Source organism: Lipotes vexillifer, unplaced genomic scaffold (genome assembly GCF_000442215.2).
Source record: "Lipotes vexillifer unplaced genomic scaffold, Lipotes_vexillifer_v1.1 scaffold71, whole genome shotgun sequence".
NCBI classification, from domain to species: domain Eukaryota; kingdom Metazoa; phylum Chordata; class Mammalia; order Artiodactyla; family Lipotidae; genus Lipotes; species Lipotes vexillifer.
The window spans coordinates 3,946,664-3,963,634 of NW_006793703.1; the positions used below are offsets into that span (position 1 = coordinate 3,946,664).

General features: G+C 41.9%; 1 protein-coding gene across 1 annotated transcript in view; it reads right to left on the reverse strand.

The window, feature by feature from the left end:
* The window catches only part of DGKI (diacylglycerol kinase iota), a 467,563-nt gene that overhangs the window by 246,707 nt on the left and 203,885 nt on the right, over window positions 1–16,971 (reverse strand). The window contains 3 exon segments of the mRNA XM_007466658.1: window positions 1,941–2,006; window positions 9,270–9,326; window positions 10,709–10,783. Of these exon segments, the coding sequence (XP_007466720.1) occupies window positions 1,941–2,006; window positions 9,270–9,326; window positions 10,709–10,783 (198 nt within the window).

A 16,971-nucleotide genomic window follows, 5' to 3' on the forward strand; every position in this document is an offset into this window, starting at 1 on the left:
TTATCCAGCAAGGAGACACAGGTTTAAGACCATCATATGCCACAATTGCTTAAGTCTCTGAGAATCCATAAGCAGCTGGATTATAAACACAGGACATGAATATAACAATTCAACATTATGGGAACTTTACATGAAGAGCTGGGCTCACAGATTTCCCTGCGGAGGGCTGTGATGAGCAGCGACTGAGATGCCTGCCTGGGGACACTGGACTGGAAGAGAGACATGGTCACAGCAACTCAGAGTGCAGGCTGTCCAGTTCTTCCCCTTCGGTTGACCACGCCAACAGAAGACAAGCCAGAATAGGGAGTGAAATACGACGCTAGGGAATACTTGTCACAAGTTATATAATGCTTATTGATTTTCTTTTAATAAAATTCCTCCAAATCTATTAGGGCTTGAAAGTTGCTGAGGTGGTGCCAGCTACTAGGTTGTCCAGTGAAGATATTTTCTCCAAAGTGAAGAACCTGTTCATCCAGATCCTTCCTACTGTCCACATCTCTGACCTCAAAATTGGCCATTCCTACCTGTTTCTTCTCTCTTGCGCATACACATGCACACATTCTTATGGGAAAGTTGTAGACGGTCTACAATCCACTAAGTAAGAGAAAATCCATAAGCCCTAGGGCAACAGCAGACAGGGAAGGAGTAGACGGAGCCAGCGAAGGAAGGTCATGTGAGGGTAGAGGGCTGACCTCCTTTTTCCCAGCCGTGTAAAATGGCTGGTAAGCAACTTTCAGCTCCTCCTCTCTCTCTCCCTCCCTCCTCCTCTTTTTACCTCCTCCCCCTTTTCATCTCTTTTGCCTGTCCTCTTTCCAGGCTAGAAAGGAACCAGCTGAGAGTCACTGTGTTGAACTGGAGGAGATAATACCAGTTATAATGGAGGCCCATACCCTTGAGACTAAAGTGTGCCACCTTCCAAAGAAGAGCTTGGTAACCAATGGCTACAGCATATTTCCCTTTCAGGCACTGGGAAAACAGCAACATTAATCAAACTTTTTCCATGTCTCGCTCACCCTCAACACTACTCAGGCAGCCAAAACTTCCTTGCCTCCCTCTATTGTCAAAAATGCCATACTGGTCAGCTCACCCTAGTGCTTGACCCAAAAGAGTCACATGAATAAATAAACAAATTAGAAATGAATTGATGAGGAATATACTCTCCCAAATTATCTTGCTCTCTACCAAACCAAAACTTTGCTTTATTGAGACCAGCTTACGTCTATGTAAATTAAAAAAAAAAATCTTTGTAGTAGGATTTACCACCAGTTTAACTTTCTCTGAGGATCCTTTCATTCCTAAAGTAGATCTTTGTACATTGAAAAAGCCATAATCCAAATCCAAATCTGGAATCTACAGAGCATGCAGCTGTCAGATCCCCACCTCACTCTTCCAAGTGTCCCTGCACCCTGAGGGGCCTGTAGCCAGTCATACTTAGAGAGTAGACATAAATCACCACATATGAGAAAGGCATCTCTTTCCAGGAATTGGATAATATCCCAAGAGAGCAACACATTTCTTGCTTCCATGTTGTCCTCTACCCAGTTCTGCTCAACCATAACATATCAACACGAGTAGTATCATCAACCTACTGGTTTTCTGTTGGTGTTCAAAGAAGTATGACGGGCCAGCAGTCCTCAGGAGGGAGTTTTAACAAAATAGGAAGTATTCTTTTTTTAAACTATCCACAATGAAATTCACTGTAAAAGTCCATCCATCTCTCTTAAAACGTGCTAATTCCTTGTATGGAGACCACTGCTTCCTGAGTGAGTTCTAGAACAAATAAAACACCTCTTAAGGGAAGGGGACCTAGAGAAGGGAGGCCTTTGGGAAAGGAAGGGACGCCCTGAGCCCTGGGTCCGGGTGACTGGACTCATCTACCTTGGGTGCTTGCCAAGGCCTGAGGAGCCTCCTGCGATGACCGTGGGGTGCAGGCCCCTTACCTTACCACACTGCTTACATTTCCCCTCCTGCCGACGCCTGTGTACCCAGTGATGACGCACAAAATTCTGTGGGAAAACAAAAGTAAATAAACATGTTTCAATTCCCAAACTCCAATGTTAGTTTTTTTTTTTAATGTTTTAAGAATAAAGATTTCCGCGAACAACCATCTAAGCTCATCTAAGCACAAAAACAAATATGTGTATGTGTGATTTGTTTAACAATAAACATGAACCCACTTGGGAAAATGAAGCCAAGTCTCCATCCTCAGTGACCTTTCGTATCTGTAGAAACCATTAATCATGCCCTCCCTCTGCGGCTTCCTGGTAACAAATGGCCATAATGAATTCCCGTTACTCTGCTTTCCGTCTAGTAAGACATTGTGCAGATTTGTGACCTTGAGCTGGGGCGGGGGGGTGGGGAGGGTGGGTAACTGAGGCAGGTAAAAGAAATATCCTTAAACAAATGAGAAGGTGAAGGAGAGAAGGACAAAGACATCCGATTTTTTAAACAAATATGTATTTAATGCTTTATAAATGCCAGGCAGGCACTGTACTAAACATTTGAGTCAGAAAGAACTTAAAGAAATGAAATTCTCAGAAAGAAACAGATCTCCTGATTCGGGACTTACGTGGTGACAATTTTTCACTAGCGAAAGTGAAGGAAGAGAAAAGCTGAAGGAAATTGATGACAAAGACAAGAGATGTGGGCATATCGCGGAATTCTGCAATGAGGTTGTATTTAAACTGTCCTTGGATAACCTGAATGAGATCAGCTTCCAAGGTCTATTCTTGGCTTAAGCTGTAGGAAACATGGAAGGTCCTTTTCCTCCTAAATAGAAGCACCCGTCACCCCAGCTGTTGGGATACTTTACAAGAGAGAAGGTGGTCTTCAGGCCTAATGGTACAGGTAAACCCTAATAACTTCCATACAACTCATCTCTCTTAGGCCAATACACCTGAAATATTTGCTAATGTTTTTCTCCTGCCCTTTTCTGAGAAAACATACTTTACCTGAAATTAACATGCGTATTGTCAGGCCACAATCCATACTTTCCCTTTAAAATAGGCCCTTTATTTTTTATTTATTTTTATTTTTATTTTTTTGCAGTACACGGGCCTCTCACTGTTGTGGCCTCTCCCGTTGCGGAGCACAGGCTCCGGACGCGCAGGCTCAGCGGCCATGGCTCACGGGCCCTTTACCATATATTCAGTTTTTCAACAAATACTTACCAAATGCCTACTATCCAGGCATTGTTCTAAGTACAGAGGGACACAGGAAACAGATCAGTGTCGAGAAAAAAAGATGTTATATCAAGGCATGAAATTCAGAGTCACAAAGATACCTCTAACAAGCATTAGCATTATCAATTCCAAAGTGCCACCTCTATTTCTCTTCGTAACGTCAAACCAATTTAAGTTAAAACTAAACAAAGATCCTGGAGGAATAATGGTCTTTTAACTATAATAAGATATAAAAAAGCATAATGGTCCCACTAATTAGTTTTTATCTTGCTTTTCGCACTGTGGCAGTTTAATGAAACAAGGACACAATTCTTACATTGTTCTCAGAAAGAAGCTAATAATAATAGTTAACACTTCTTGACTACTAACACCGTCAGGCACTTTTTAAAATGTCTTACATGTAATAATAATTTTAATTTTCATGAGAATTTTCATGAGTATAGGTGCTGTTTAGTTGATAAGAACTAGTAAAACCCCGAGTTGGTAAAATATTGAAATATTTCTATATTGGTTGATAAATTGCAGTTTAGTGCCCCTACCATCCCCCTGGCTCCTCCCTGGAAGCCATACGCACCCCCCCGCCCCCCAACACTGGAGCCCACTCCTACCTCCTCATTATTAAGCAACTAGGATGTTAATTTCGGGCATAACAGGTCTCCAAGATGCTGGAGCTCTCTTCTGAAAATGAATCATGTTACTGGGGCGATGCCATTGGGTTGTCACAAACTCAGAAGACTGGGCTGTGCCCCACTGATGGCAGTTGTCTGTCCAAGCTTAAATATCAATATAAACAATTTTGGGGGCCTATGGCTGCAAGTCCAGAAAACTGCTCAGTTATCAGCGTCCATACCTTCAGGTCAGTGAAAAAACTCTACTGGGGATGATGATATTGGACCCTCCATCTCTCTAGTTCACAGATGAAGTGGACCACTCCAGCTTTCCACCCACTCAAGTGAGAAGCACTTTAGCCCACTGCCTGTTTAAGAATAAGGGCTGGGGAGGCCTGGAGCCAACTGCTAGTTGTACTCTATCACAGTTAACATCATTATAGGGCATGTTATCAGAGGGTCTGACTTGAATTATCATTATCGTCCTCATTTTACAGATGACAAAACTAAGTTATAGAGTGGCGACTTCAAATGTCAGGGACAGAGCAAGGATTCAGACCCAGGCAGGCTGGCAGCACCGTGTTGCAGCGCCTCTCCTCTGCTCTGAGAGATCAGGTTCAAGCTCCTTCAATAAATGATTTCAATGACAGTCAGTAGTGGAAATATTGAATACATAAAAATGTCAGGCAGTATTATGAGAGATAGAAAAATTTACTATAATTGCTGTTAGTTTAGCAGAAGCTGAGGGAGAATGAACAGTATCATTGATGTTAAGAGAAATTCTCTGCTTATTGAGATTATAAATCACCTAATGACTCTCAATTTAAGAATTTAAGGAGGGAAACATTGGAAGAATTTGATGCAATTACCTATGAGAAATCATGGCTGACTCATGGAATTATTTAGCTAGTGACAGCTCTAATCAAAAGACTAAACCAGCAGTTTCCACAAATCAACAATTATTTAGAAATTATAAGACTGACAATGAATCATTTCTGCTGCAACATACATCATTTGGTAAGCAGGTTTATAATACCATGTAGTTTAGTTTATTTAAGGAATAAAAGAGAACATTTTAAAATTTTTATTTAAATATTTGACTCTGCAAGTTGTTAACTATTTTTAATACCATCCTTCCTAGGAAATAGGTAGGAAATTAAGGCCCAGATAAAATAACTCAAACAAAAGCAGTACTACAGAAACTGAGTAATTGTCTCTAATCTATGGCCCTGATTTGAGATGTCAAGTATCCATCTATTCAGAGGTCTTCTTAGGCCTGATATAAATTTCTTCTATTGCTGCTTAAACATAGCTGGAACAAAGTAAAAGCCAATAAATGTGTGCTGAATAGAATGAAATTCTCAACCTAATTTCTTTGACAATTAAATTGTGTAGTTACCATTTTGGAGGATCATCCATTGTCTTTATCAATTAGGGGGAAAAAAAAACATTTCTGTAGAATCATCCTTCTTTCCCAAGCACTTAAATTTTTCACACTATTTCCTTTTGACTATTATTTATATCTCCTAAATTATTGAAATGAAATTAGACTCAGGATCTTCACACTGAAAATATGAGTGTTGATTCACTGCTGTTAAGCTAGCAAAGCAAGGCTGCTGACACCATAACATCTTTTTATTGTTCATCAATAATCTGAATTATTCATATAGCATCTTCAAATACTGGGTAAGGAAAGGGCTATTATTTATGGGTGTTAAAATCTCGGTGATCCATTATTTCAGGGTTTATAGTCAGTACTGTTAGCAGAAATGCATAACACAATTGTTCAATTATTTTCAAAAACAGCCAGTTTAATTCATAGTATTATTCACAGAGCTTTTGTAAGGATCTTAGCAATTACAGCCCAATCCATGCAGCTTATCTCTAAGAAAACTGAGGTCCAGCCAGAAAGGTTCAACTTAGAGGAGTCCAAACAATATTCATTAAAACATTTCCAGGTATCAGGCACCCCACAAAGCCTAGGGGACAGTGATTAATAGCCCTGTTCCCGAGCCCAGCCCTAGAGACACCATCGAGGGGAAAAGAAGCAGAGGTGTCCTTTGAACCCAGGTCAAACTAATTCTAAAGTGATTGCTTCTTTCATTTCCATTAAGTAAACTACCTAAGGCCTCTTAATTAAGAATCTCCATGGGTCATAATCTGTCATAAGTATCACCTCCAAACTGTCCTCTTAGACCAAGAGTTCGTAGACACTTGGGGAAAAATTAGCCCCTTTATAAATTCAATCAGTCAAAAGATATTCATTGATCACATCCTCTGCATCCTGCCTGGTACAATGAGGTTGGGACAAATTTCATGAGTGATCCCCCAAAGCTTACGCTATAGGAGGATGGCAACAAACGAGCAAATGAGTAATAACGAATTATGACATACAAAGTGCTCTGAAGGGTAGAACAAGGTGCTTTGATAAAGAACAATGTGCAACCTACTAACCTACTTAGAGGTGGTCATCAAGGAAGACCTCTGAGGGGCTGATATTTGAACTGAGGTCTAACTATAAGAAACAGCTAGCCATGCAAAGAGATTTCCAGTACAGCAATGAAACACACAAATATCAGAAGGTGAGGAATATCTTGATGCATGACTCAAGAACTGAAAGAAAATCCATGTGGTAGCTTGACGGGTTGGAAGAGGTAGGCTGGGTCCAGCCTTTGCAGGACTTTTGACTTTTCATGCAAAGCCAAGGGTATGGTTTTCCTCTAAATGATATGGAAACCACTGAAGAGTTTTAAGTTGGAAAATGATATAATCCAACGTTCATTTTTAAAGATGAGTCTCTTAAATCATGGTGGATTGAAGGGGGAAACGAAAGAATCCTGGAGAACCTATTATAGTGGTCAAAAGTGAGAGATCATGGTGTCTTAGTCTAAGGCGCTGAACACAGAAATGGAGATAAATGGATGGTTTGAAATATATTTTATGAATAAAATTGATAGGGCTGGCAAATGAACTAGCTGTGGGGAGTACCTGAAAAAAGTAATCATTATGACTCCCCCTCATCCATTTTCTCGATCGAGGAGCTGGGCCAATAGTCATCTCATTTTCTGAGGTACAAAAGAATTGAAAAAAATTGTTTTTATGGTGATGGAAATAAAGAGTTTAGTTTGTAATGTATTTTTGAGATGACTGTGATACATTCAGCGGGCATATCAAATGGAACTCCAAGTGTGGGCTGGAAATGGAAAGCTAGCTGTTGTCAGCCCAGACATGATATGTAAAGCCAAGGGATTGGTTGAGCTCTCCCAACAACAGTAGGCAGAACATGGTCCAGTACTAAGCCCAACGAATACCAGGGAGTGAGCAGTGACTACCCAGTGAAATAAGAGGAACATTAGGAAAGATGTCATGACAGGAGAGCATTTCAAGGAGGATGAAATACTGAGTAGTTTGAACACATTTGCAAGACTGAATAAGAACAGAAAAAATTCTAATGGATTTGGCATTAAGGAGATACTGGCAACATTAAAAAAGCAATTTCAGTGAACAGGTAGAGTAAAAACCAGATCAGAACAGGTTAAAATGCCTTGGAGGGGACACGCTGGAAACAATTAACATAGTTAACACTTTCTGGAAGTTTAGCACTGAACACAACGCTGAGAATCAGAGCCGCAGTTAAGACACAGTTGGTGGTTAAGGACTATTTTTGTTTGTTTGTTTTTTAAGATGGGAGCTGTCAGAGCATGTTTATGATGATGGAAATAATCTAGAAGGAAGGTGGGAAGTTGAAAATGTAGGAATGGAAGAAATAGCCAGTCCTTGATATGAAGATAAGGGAAGGTGCTGAAAACACTCATAAAGGGTCTGGCTTCATGGAAGAGAAATAATAACAGCTGCTGAAAACACACCCCAAAAATCCTTGCATTAGAAAATTGCACATACAATTACAATTATCTATCCAGAGAGAAAAAGAGAGATTAAAGGACAGGGAACCAAAGGTAGACATATGGATTCCCTGGTTAGAAATTCATATAGTCCATCTTAAAAACTCAAAGCTGTTGCTCCTACTGTCCTAAATAAAATTTCTCCTTCATCTGAGCTGTCACTGAGTTATCTCCTGACCATTACTACAGTGCACTTGGGTGACATGGAGGGTAAAACAACCCTATCATTTTTCTTAGATTTCCTCACCCTACATATGACCCATAACTTTCCTCTTGCTGACATAATAGACAAGCACAGTGGGAGAGGACAGTTGACAGGGACAACTCTTGATGTTTTCATATCTCTCCAAACCTCCACCGCCAGCCTATTCTCTCTCCATATTTTCTCCCAATCTCCTTGTATTAGTCAGTAACAATGAGATCATTTTTCTTCACAGTGTCTTTTTTCATTAACTGTCATTAACACCTCTGTACTCAGACGTCTTCTATTCCTATTCCACTCATTCATCTATTCTCGTAGCTTTAATTACTATCTCGATATGCTGACAATTCACCAATGTCTAACCTCTAGCGCCCAATCTTCCTCATAAGCTCCAAACTCGTCTACCCACTCAGCTTTCTGTTGGGCATCCCCAGTTGGGGCCTCAAGACGCCTCAAACTTGAGAGTTCTACAACTGAACTCATTACTTCCCTACCCCATCCTCAGAGCAACTCATTTGCCAACATCTAATTGCTTTTTCAGAGAAGAACCCTTGTTTATTCTGAGCTCCTCTGTCTTTGCCTCCAAAATCCAATCAATTACTATCTCCTGTCAATTCTGTTTCCTTCAAAATCATATTCTCCAATTTTCTCCATCTCAGTATTACTCTCAGTTCAGATCATCGTTATCTCTTGCCTAGATTAGGAGAACAGCTCCTCAATTTTTTTCTCCATGCTTCCAATATTGCTTGAATTATATGGCATTCCCTCCACACTGTAGCCAGAATAATATATTCTGCTTAAAACAGTTTAATGCCCCCTCTAATTACTATGATGATGAGACATTCTACTTGCAGCCTTGCTAACAAGGGCCTTCCTGGTCTAGCTCTGTTTATCTCTCAGGTCTCACACCTTCCTCATATATCCTCTCACTTTTGTGCTTGTGTGCCTGTGTTCTGTCTCAAAGGCTGTCACTCACCTCCTAGCTAACCCCCCGCCCTTCACTTAGATCATCCCTTTGGGTCTCAGTTTAGTTGCCACCTCTTCCAGGAATTAAAATGGACCAAAAGTCAATAAAATGCTATTTCCTTCTTATCTTTTCAATTCTACCACCTCCTCCTCCCGTTACTTTCTAGTTCCATTCAATAAGACCTTAGCTCCCCAATACATTCTGTGAGAATAAGAAAGGGCAGTAGACACACACTGAAGAGACTTGGGGATTTTATTGCTTGTATGTGTTGATGTATCGAAAAGAAACTGATGTGGAATACAGGGAGATGGACTTCATTTTTTTAAAATCCCTACTGAATATCTATGAATCCAATGAATCAATGGGAAATAAAAGGTGGTATTTGAACTAGAGCTCTGATATACTTACTTCTCTCAGTGATCTTGAGCCCCCTTCTCGAAATGTTGGTTTACATCGGAAATTAATCTGTCATTTAAAAAGAAAAGTGTATTATATTAGAGATAAGCACCCGACTAGAGTGAGTTACCTGAAAAAACCAACAGTGACAGATATTGAGACTACAGAAAAACAAACAAACAAACAAAAAAACCTTAAAGAATAAGGAATATAGTCTTACACTATTCTTAGTCTTTTGAAATCATTACCTTAGATAATCCCAAGTGATCCTGTTATCCCCAATCCATGACTCTTCAGTCTCACTGATGAAATCAAAGTATCTTTAGACAGTAATGCTCTTATGCCATAAATTTGAGAAACTGAGATAATAAAGAGGCAGAAGAAAAATATATGGCAGCTGAAATCATCCAGCTGTGTTTTAGATTTTAAAAGTAGGAAAATATAAACTTGAGACATTTTTAATATGATGAAGATGATTCACAAAAATACACAAAATTATTCTTCAAGCATTCAGCACTCCCTTACTTTTAGATGCGGAGGTCTCCCTATACATTTACATCTTCTTTAGCTATTTGATAAGGTGAAAGAAGTGTAGAAATGAAGTAGGAAATGAGTAGATGGAGTTGGGACAGCAAAAAAAAAAAAATTATTGTAAAATATTACTAGTCATTCCCACAAAATATCAGTTGGCAACAATTGATAATGTGTCAGTAAAACTAAAGGAATATCCCCGGGGACTAAAATATTTCAATACATTTACACATGGCAGCTCAAGATAGATAATGCACAGAGAATCCCACGTGGAAAAGGGGCACGAGGCATGGAAGGAAGAGGACAGCAGAGAGCTCACTACTGGAGCCTTTCCCTTGGCCCCGATGACAGATAAATGGACTCTGCAGAATCCACCTCCTCTGGAGGAAAGACACCACCAGAATGTCACTTCCAGCCCCTCCCACACATTAATGCTCTGTGAGCAGGAATCGTGCTAAAAGCAAGGAACTGAGCTTCTGGCCGGGCTCTCTCTCTTGCAGCCAGTTTAGAAAGAAGTAAAGTTACAAAGGTCAGACATGTCTAAACAATGATTTTAAAGAGCTATGGAATTTTTTTTCTTTAACACGAAACATCTTGTGGAAAATCCCATGGGTGAATAACAACGTTTGTTATTGTGAAGAAAATTAGTACGCGTGAGGCTTTTCTCTCTAACCTTATTATTCCTTTTCCTGAGAATCAACATAAAATGATATCAAATAATACCTCAGCAAACAATAAAGTGAATGAAACTTAAGCATTGTCCTTCCATCCTTTCATTATTAATCTGGTGATAACGTTGGACTTCCAGGTTTTTAAAAGAGCATTGTTTTCAAAAAGTTGAAAATGGAAACTGACACCTGGTCTTTGAAGTCCAAACACTGGCAGGGTAGCAAAAATTGCAGCAGGTGGCGCTGTCTCACCTTTTCTAGCTGCTCGATGCAGGCGGTGTGGACGACGATCTTACAGACCGCACACTTCCTCCTGAGAGCTGATTTCTACAACAGACAATTCAAAAGACAAGAAGAAATGTGAACGGTCTGTTCTGAAGAGCTCCCTGGTAGTAAAGCGAGTACACATAAATGAAGCAAACGTAAACCAATTGAAAACTTCATCATAAACATTCAATAATCGGACAAACTTCAGCAATAGTATTCTGACCTACCAAGTAACTTCATATCCATGACTGAGGGTGGCCTAAGATTTTCTCTTTAAAACAGAATTATACTAGCTGCTGTATGCTGAGTATATACTATGAACCAAGCTCTTTACTCTGTTTTTTTCTTAGTTTCATAACCTAACATTGTAGGCATTATTATCCTTTTTTTTTCACGTTTACTCTAATAGTTAAGGGGTAGGGCCAACATTCCAACATAGGTCTAGGTTCAAAACAAGCACGGTTTCCCTACAGCCAAACAGACTACATTTTAAGGGGCCATCCCCTTGGACTTTTATTCCCAGCACAAATCTATACAAAGCTACTTGGTTTCTGCCCAAATCTTATGGAAAGTAAGAAGACAAATTTAACTTTTACGAGTCACCATCCTTATCACCATCATCATCATCATCATCATCATAGCAGCAGCAGCCCAGTAACAGCAAAAGCAGCTAAGATGAATTTAGCACTTTCTACGTGCCAGGTATTCTTGTAAGCACCTCACAGATAGTAACTCATTTAATCCTCACCACCCTAAGAAATAGATACTATTCTTACTGCCATTTTACAGATGAGAAAACAGGCCCAGCAAGGGATGTGCCCAAGGTCATATAATTAGAGCACAGCAGGGCCAATTAGTCTGATAGCAGGCTCATGCTTAAAAGCATACACAGTTTGGCCTCCCTGACAGTCAGTACCAGTTAAAATTCACAATAAAAATATTCTCTGAGGTTTATCTTTTTTCTAACAATAAAAAAAATCAAGCAGTAGGGAGAGAGAGAAAGGGGTGGAAATCTCCATTCAATACTGACGGTGCCATGTAAAATCTGAGCCACAAATGCTCAGGTCTCTCTATGGAGAACAGGCTAAAAGGCAGATCTGCAGAAATAATTTGGGGGTTTGAGCACTGAAAGAAACTTATTATAACAAAGCCAGTCTGTGACCCAGCCCATCAAAGCATCTGAGTGTGAAAGGCCCGAAGTCCCTGTCCTTAAGAAAGACACAAGACTCAGCTTCCCCTACTGAGGACCGGCTTCCCCTACTGAGATAGGATTTTTAAGCCAAAAATGGAGATGTGGCTGCTACCAAGGAGCCTGGAAGGACTGCAAACCAGCACCTTGGAAGGCGCAGAATCAGGAAAGAAACTGTAGCCTCCCGCCTCCTTGGTGGTTCTACCCATTCAACACGGAGTCTCCACAGGGCCACCAGCCACCAACCAAGTATCCAGAACACTGCAGTCAGTACTGCAGCAACGACACGCGTCGTCTTGATACCCACTGACTAAGGTTTAGGTACCCTGCTTGCAAACGCTTTCATCACTCTTGGCTTTCCTTTGCCTGAGGAAAGAACATGGTCGGTAACCTTATGTAAGCTTGGCAATCAATTGACTTTGCCAAAAAGGAGGATAAGGGAAACCCAAGCATCTAGCTACACTATTGAAAAGTGTCTTGGCTCTACTACTAAAAAGAAAGCGGGAGGAGGTGGGGAGGAAGGGGAAGGGGTGGGAGATGGGGAGGGAGAACAAGAAGAGTGACAAGGGCTTCCCTGGTGGCGCAGTGGTTGAGAGTCCGCCTGCCGATGCAGGGGACACGGGCGTGCCCCCGTCCGGGAAGATCGCACATGCCGCAGAGCGGCTGGCCCCGTGAGCCATGGCCGCTGAGCCTGTGCGTCTGGAGCCTGTGCTCCGCAGCGGGAGAGGCCACAGCAGTGAGGGCCCACGTACCACAAAAAAAAAAAAAAAAAAAAAGAAGAGTGACAAGTACTAGTAGCAGCACCAGCAATGGCAGCATCGCTCAAGGCAACAATAATAAAATTCTAGGTTTGCAAATATTTTCGTGAGCTAAGTGCCCATAAGGAGCAAACTATTGTTGCTCTCCTGTTTGTTCCGGATCTCCTGGTGGGGATCACTGCTTTAGCACCACCCGCAGCAAATGCACGGGGCTCCTGAGTGAGTCCCGTTGCTCAAGAGTTATAGTGACGCTCAGGAGTTGATTTCATTCTACCCATTATCCACTAAACCCCTAGGAGATTTCACTGCAGGCAAGCAAAGCAACACTCTCCTGGTAGCAACCACTGATGGGCTTATTTAAGGCCACCTGAAAAACCTCCTTCCTTACCAGTAACTCCTGCCCTGGTCTAGCCTTGTGCCTGACTGTGTGCTCTGCATTGGGGCCTGCAGAGCTCCAAGGGCTCCTTGAGGCTCCTACAGAGTCACTGGGGATGGTGGGAAGGGACAAATGTGCACTCGCTGAAGCCAGAATACCTCTTCCTTGCCTTGTTCTCCATCTGGATTCCAAGTCAGAATCTCCTTTGAATAGGGATCTTGCCTGGAAGAGTTTGAGAACCTGGGGCATAAGACTGTCCTCTCTCAGCTTCCTAGGGTGAGATCTATCTACACCGATATCATTCATGTGTAACAATTCAAGTGCAATGTTCTACAGATGATAATATATGAAGAAAAGTGCTTTATGTTACAAAACTAATTTTATTTAAACAATGTTAAATTTTAAAAGGCCCTCATAAGGCATGCTTCTATGCCTTCTGAGGCAGAATCTATAAAACCATAATCTGAATTTTTCTTTATAATCACTACAACATGATGTATTTTACTACAAAGAACAGTCATTTTTCTGCTTCCTGTCTTTCTATCAGGCTAGATAGTTTTTCAATGTTATTGTGCCTGACTTTAGTTGCCCTCAATTTCTAAAATGACAGCTTCTAAACAGCTTCTAATCTGATAAATCAGATAATTAAGGTCTATAATCACATGCAAAATTAAGCGAATAAATTCTGAATGAAGGCCTCAGGTCTTTTTCCATAGTAGAAAAATACATGGATTTTAGTTTCTCAACTGATGAAAACTGCTCCAATGAATCAGAAGTCTCAACTGCTGACTTCTTGGTTTATGACTATGCTTTAATTAGTTAAAGTTATCTGAAGTAACTGGATAATAAGCTTCTGGGCAGAATCTGCTCAATTAATGCTTGGTTATGTTCCAATTTTTATTTGCAAGATTTAATATAAAGATAAAACACAGGAATCTAGACATTCTCAATACTGTAACTACTCACTTTTTCTTTAAAAACTCTTAAGTCAATACTTCCTTCACTATGAAAAATGATAAAGCAAGAAAAGTCATTAAAATTAAGTCAGCAGGTTAGTTGTTATTCTTCATGTCGGGACATAGGTGTTACAGAACCTAGCACAAGGATACAATTTTAAAAATAAATATGGCCTGGGACCCAAACATGCTTAAAAATTAACATTATAAAAGTTTAATAATTCACTCTCATCAATGAATTTAAAGGCCAATTAGGCTTACTGTTTCAAATATCAAGTAATCTCAGTGCCTTACTAAGGGTTTCCTGATTTTGTCAAAGGAAATCCATTAATTTGTAATTGTGTGTGTGTGTGTGTGTCACATCTGTAAAAACTAGTGGAGGAGGCACATCTGTGAAAACTAAGACAACATAGGCTATAACATAGATTATATCCCATTATACTCTGATCATAATTTACTTATATAATAATGACACAATGAATGATATGCTATGCTTTATGATGGTGGGCGTAACCTAACCAGCAGACCTAACAGTGATTGTAAGAGAACACACTCAAAGTTCTGACTTGGCCCTATATGTTTCCCATGCTGTGGGCACTGTTGGCATTCCAAGCGGTGACAGTTCCTCACCAAACTTCAGCTCATATCAAGTATGGAAGTAAAACTGTCACAGCCTTAGACCACTGGCTCTGGGGATGGAAGCTGGAGCAGGGACAAAAGGACCAGAGGCAAGCAGTGGTAGAAAGTATATAATTGTCTGAGAAACAGTTTAATATCTAATCCTATCCCACCTACCCACTTCCTTTGGTCATAAGTCCCTGATCCATATGTACCACCAAGCAAACTATATGTTCTTCCTTTGAACAAGAGATGTGATTTCTGCTAAGTAGCAATGAATATCTGGTAGGAGTTAACAACGTTTGATAGAGACAGAAAGAAGAGAGGGAGGGAAGGAAAGGGTAGGAGAAAGAAAGGGAAACCTAGTTTCACAGGTTTATGATTTCTGACAGGTCAAGGCCTCCTTGCTGCCCAAGGAAACTTAAATTGAATGCCACCCCTAATAGTCTGAAGTTTGACCCCAAGAAGCATGTACAACAAGGCTGGCTGAGCCCCTTCCCAATAAGCACACACCAAATCACATTTTTCCCTGAAGATGGTCAAGTAATCCTGCCTCTGACCCCACCTCTCCCACTGTATTCTTAAGGACACCACCCTCCCCCCAACAGACACACACACACACACACACACACACACACACACACAGCTTTAATCACCAGAGATCAGAAGCGGACAAGTAGGATGAAATATTTAGTCTCCAGAGCGGACATGGCAACACTTTCTTGGCCTCCTGTCTCAGGAGACCTCAGGGCCAGAGGCTGCTGCTGGCCACACAGAAATACTGGCCCGGCAGCATCTCACTGCACACAGTTCCCAGACATGGGCTCACAGACCCAGTGCAAGGAAGCGCTGCTTCCATCAGCCCCGCCCTCATCATAAGGCCACAGTGACAAAAGGATGCATGGCCAGGGAAGGGGCTCCAGGCAGGAACCCAACCATCCTGGGAATGGGGAAGTGGGCACAGGAGGCACTAGGGGGAGGACAGGATGGAGCGCCGAGTGGTGAAAAGTCAGGAAAAGGGGGCTGCGTGAGGCTGGTGGGATGAGCTTCCCAACTCAGGCTCCCCCCGGCTGTCTTCTTCCCAGTAATTCTCAGCCCCCTCACCTTTCCCACATCAGAAGAATCATGGTGAGAAATAGAAACTGAGCGCTGGGAGTCAGGCAAAGGAGAAACAGCAAGTACGGCAAGAAGAATTTTATCCTCCCTTCTGGACACAAAGCTCGGTCTACAGGGGCACTGTGATGGAAGGGGGAGACGGGGCAACAGGGCCCAGGCAAGTCTACCCTTTTCTTCCTCTCCAAGGGTGGGGTGAAAGGACTGCTTGGTAAAGTGCAGGGAAGGAAGCTTCCTAAGCCTTCAGAGTGTCAGGAATTCAGCGTCCTTTCAGTGGACGCTGATTGCCCTACGGGCAACACGAACAAGAGCACTGCTGCTGTATAATCCTAGGTAAATGAAAACAAGAGTTCTTTGATTTATTTGAAAACCCAATTAGAAGAAATGACAAGCATGCTCGGCAAGTTCTACTCCTCTGGGGTGTCTAGGATACAGTCTGTAAATTGGTATTAGGGAAAAAGAAAACTGACATTATCTGGAAGTTCCATTCATGTGGTTTCAGGGCCAAAGCACAGGCTCCATCGCCACTCACGCCGGTGCCTCTTTTCCTCAAACGGAATACAGGCCATTTTGGACAAACCAAAACCCCTACCGTGGCTCCTTGCTGCATAAGTAAGTCTCTCCGAGACGGCAGGATTTCAAGAGCCCAGACCAGGGAACAGAGATGCCACACATCAGGGGGGCGGGGTGGAGGGGGGAATCTCAGAGCTCTCCTCAGAGGGTCTCCTGCAGGGAGCCCTCACTCTGTGTGAAACCCTCAGCCTGGGTACTGCCAGAGTCAAGGCCTTGATCTGTCAGGGCCCCAGGTGTTTGTGCCACGTGTCCTCTGGACAGCGCCCAGTGAGGGCCGGATCCCTCTGAGATATCCCCGTAGCGTCGCCACCCTAGATACTAAATGATGCCAGAAGTACCTCAGAATATACAAAAGAAAAAGGAGCAGGGAGCAACAGGAGGTTGAGGGGTTGGGAAGGGGGTCAGGTAAACAAATAACGAAAATACGCAGCAACATGCAAATACACACCGATGCGCCTAAATCCGCACACGCCAGCTCTCGGGAGTCAGGATGGTCCGAGATGTCCCACGTATGAACTTTGCATGTAGCTGGAACAATGTCAGCATTCTGAGTGCTGTGCAGGAAATAAAGAGAAAGAAGCTTCTGTCCTTCCTGGGAGAAGCTGGCACGGCACTTGAGGCGACACGGAGGACTTGAAAGAAAAGGTCACTAACAAGAGAAGACC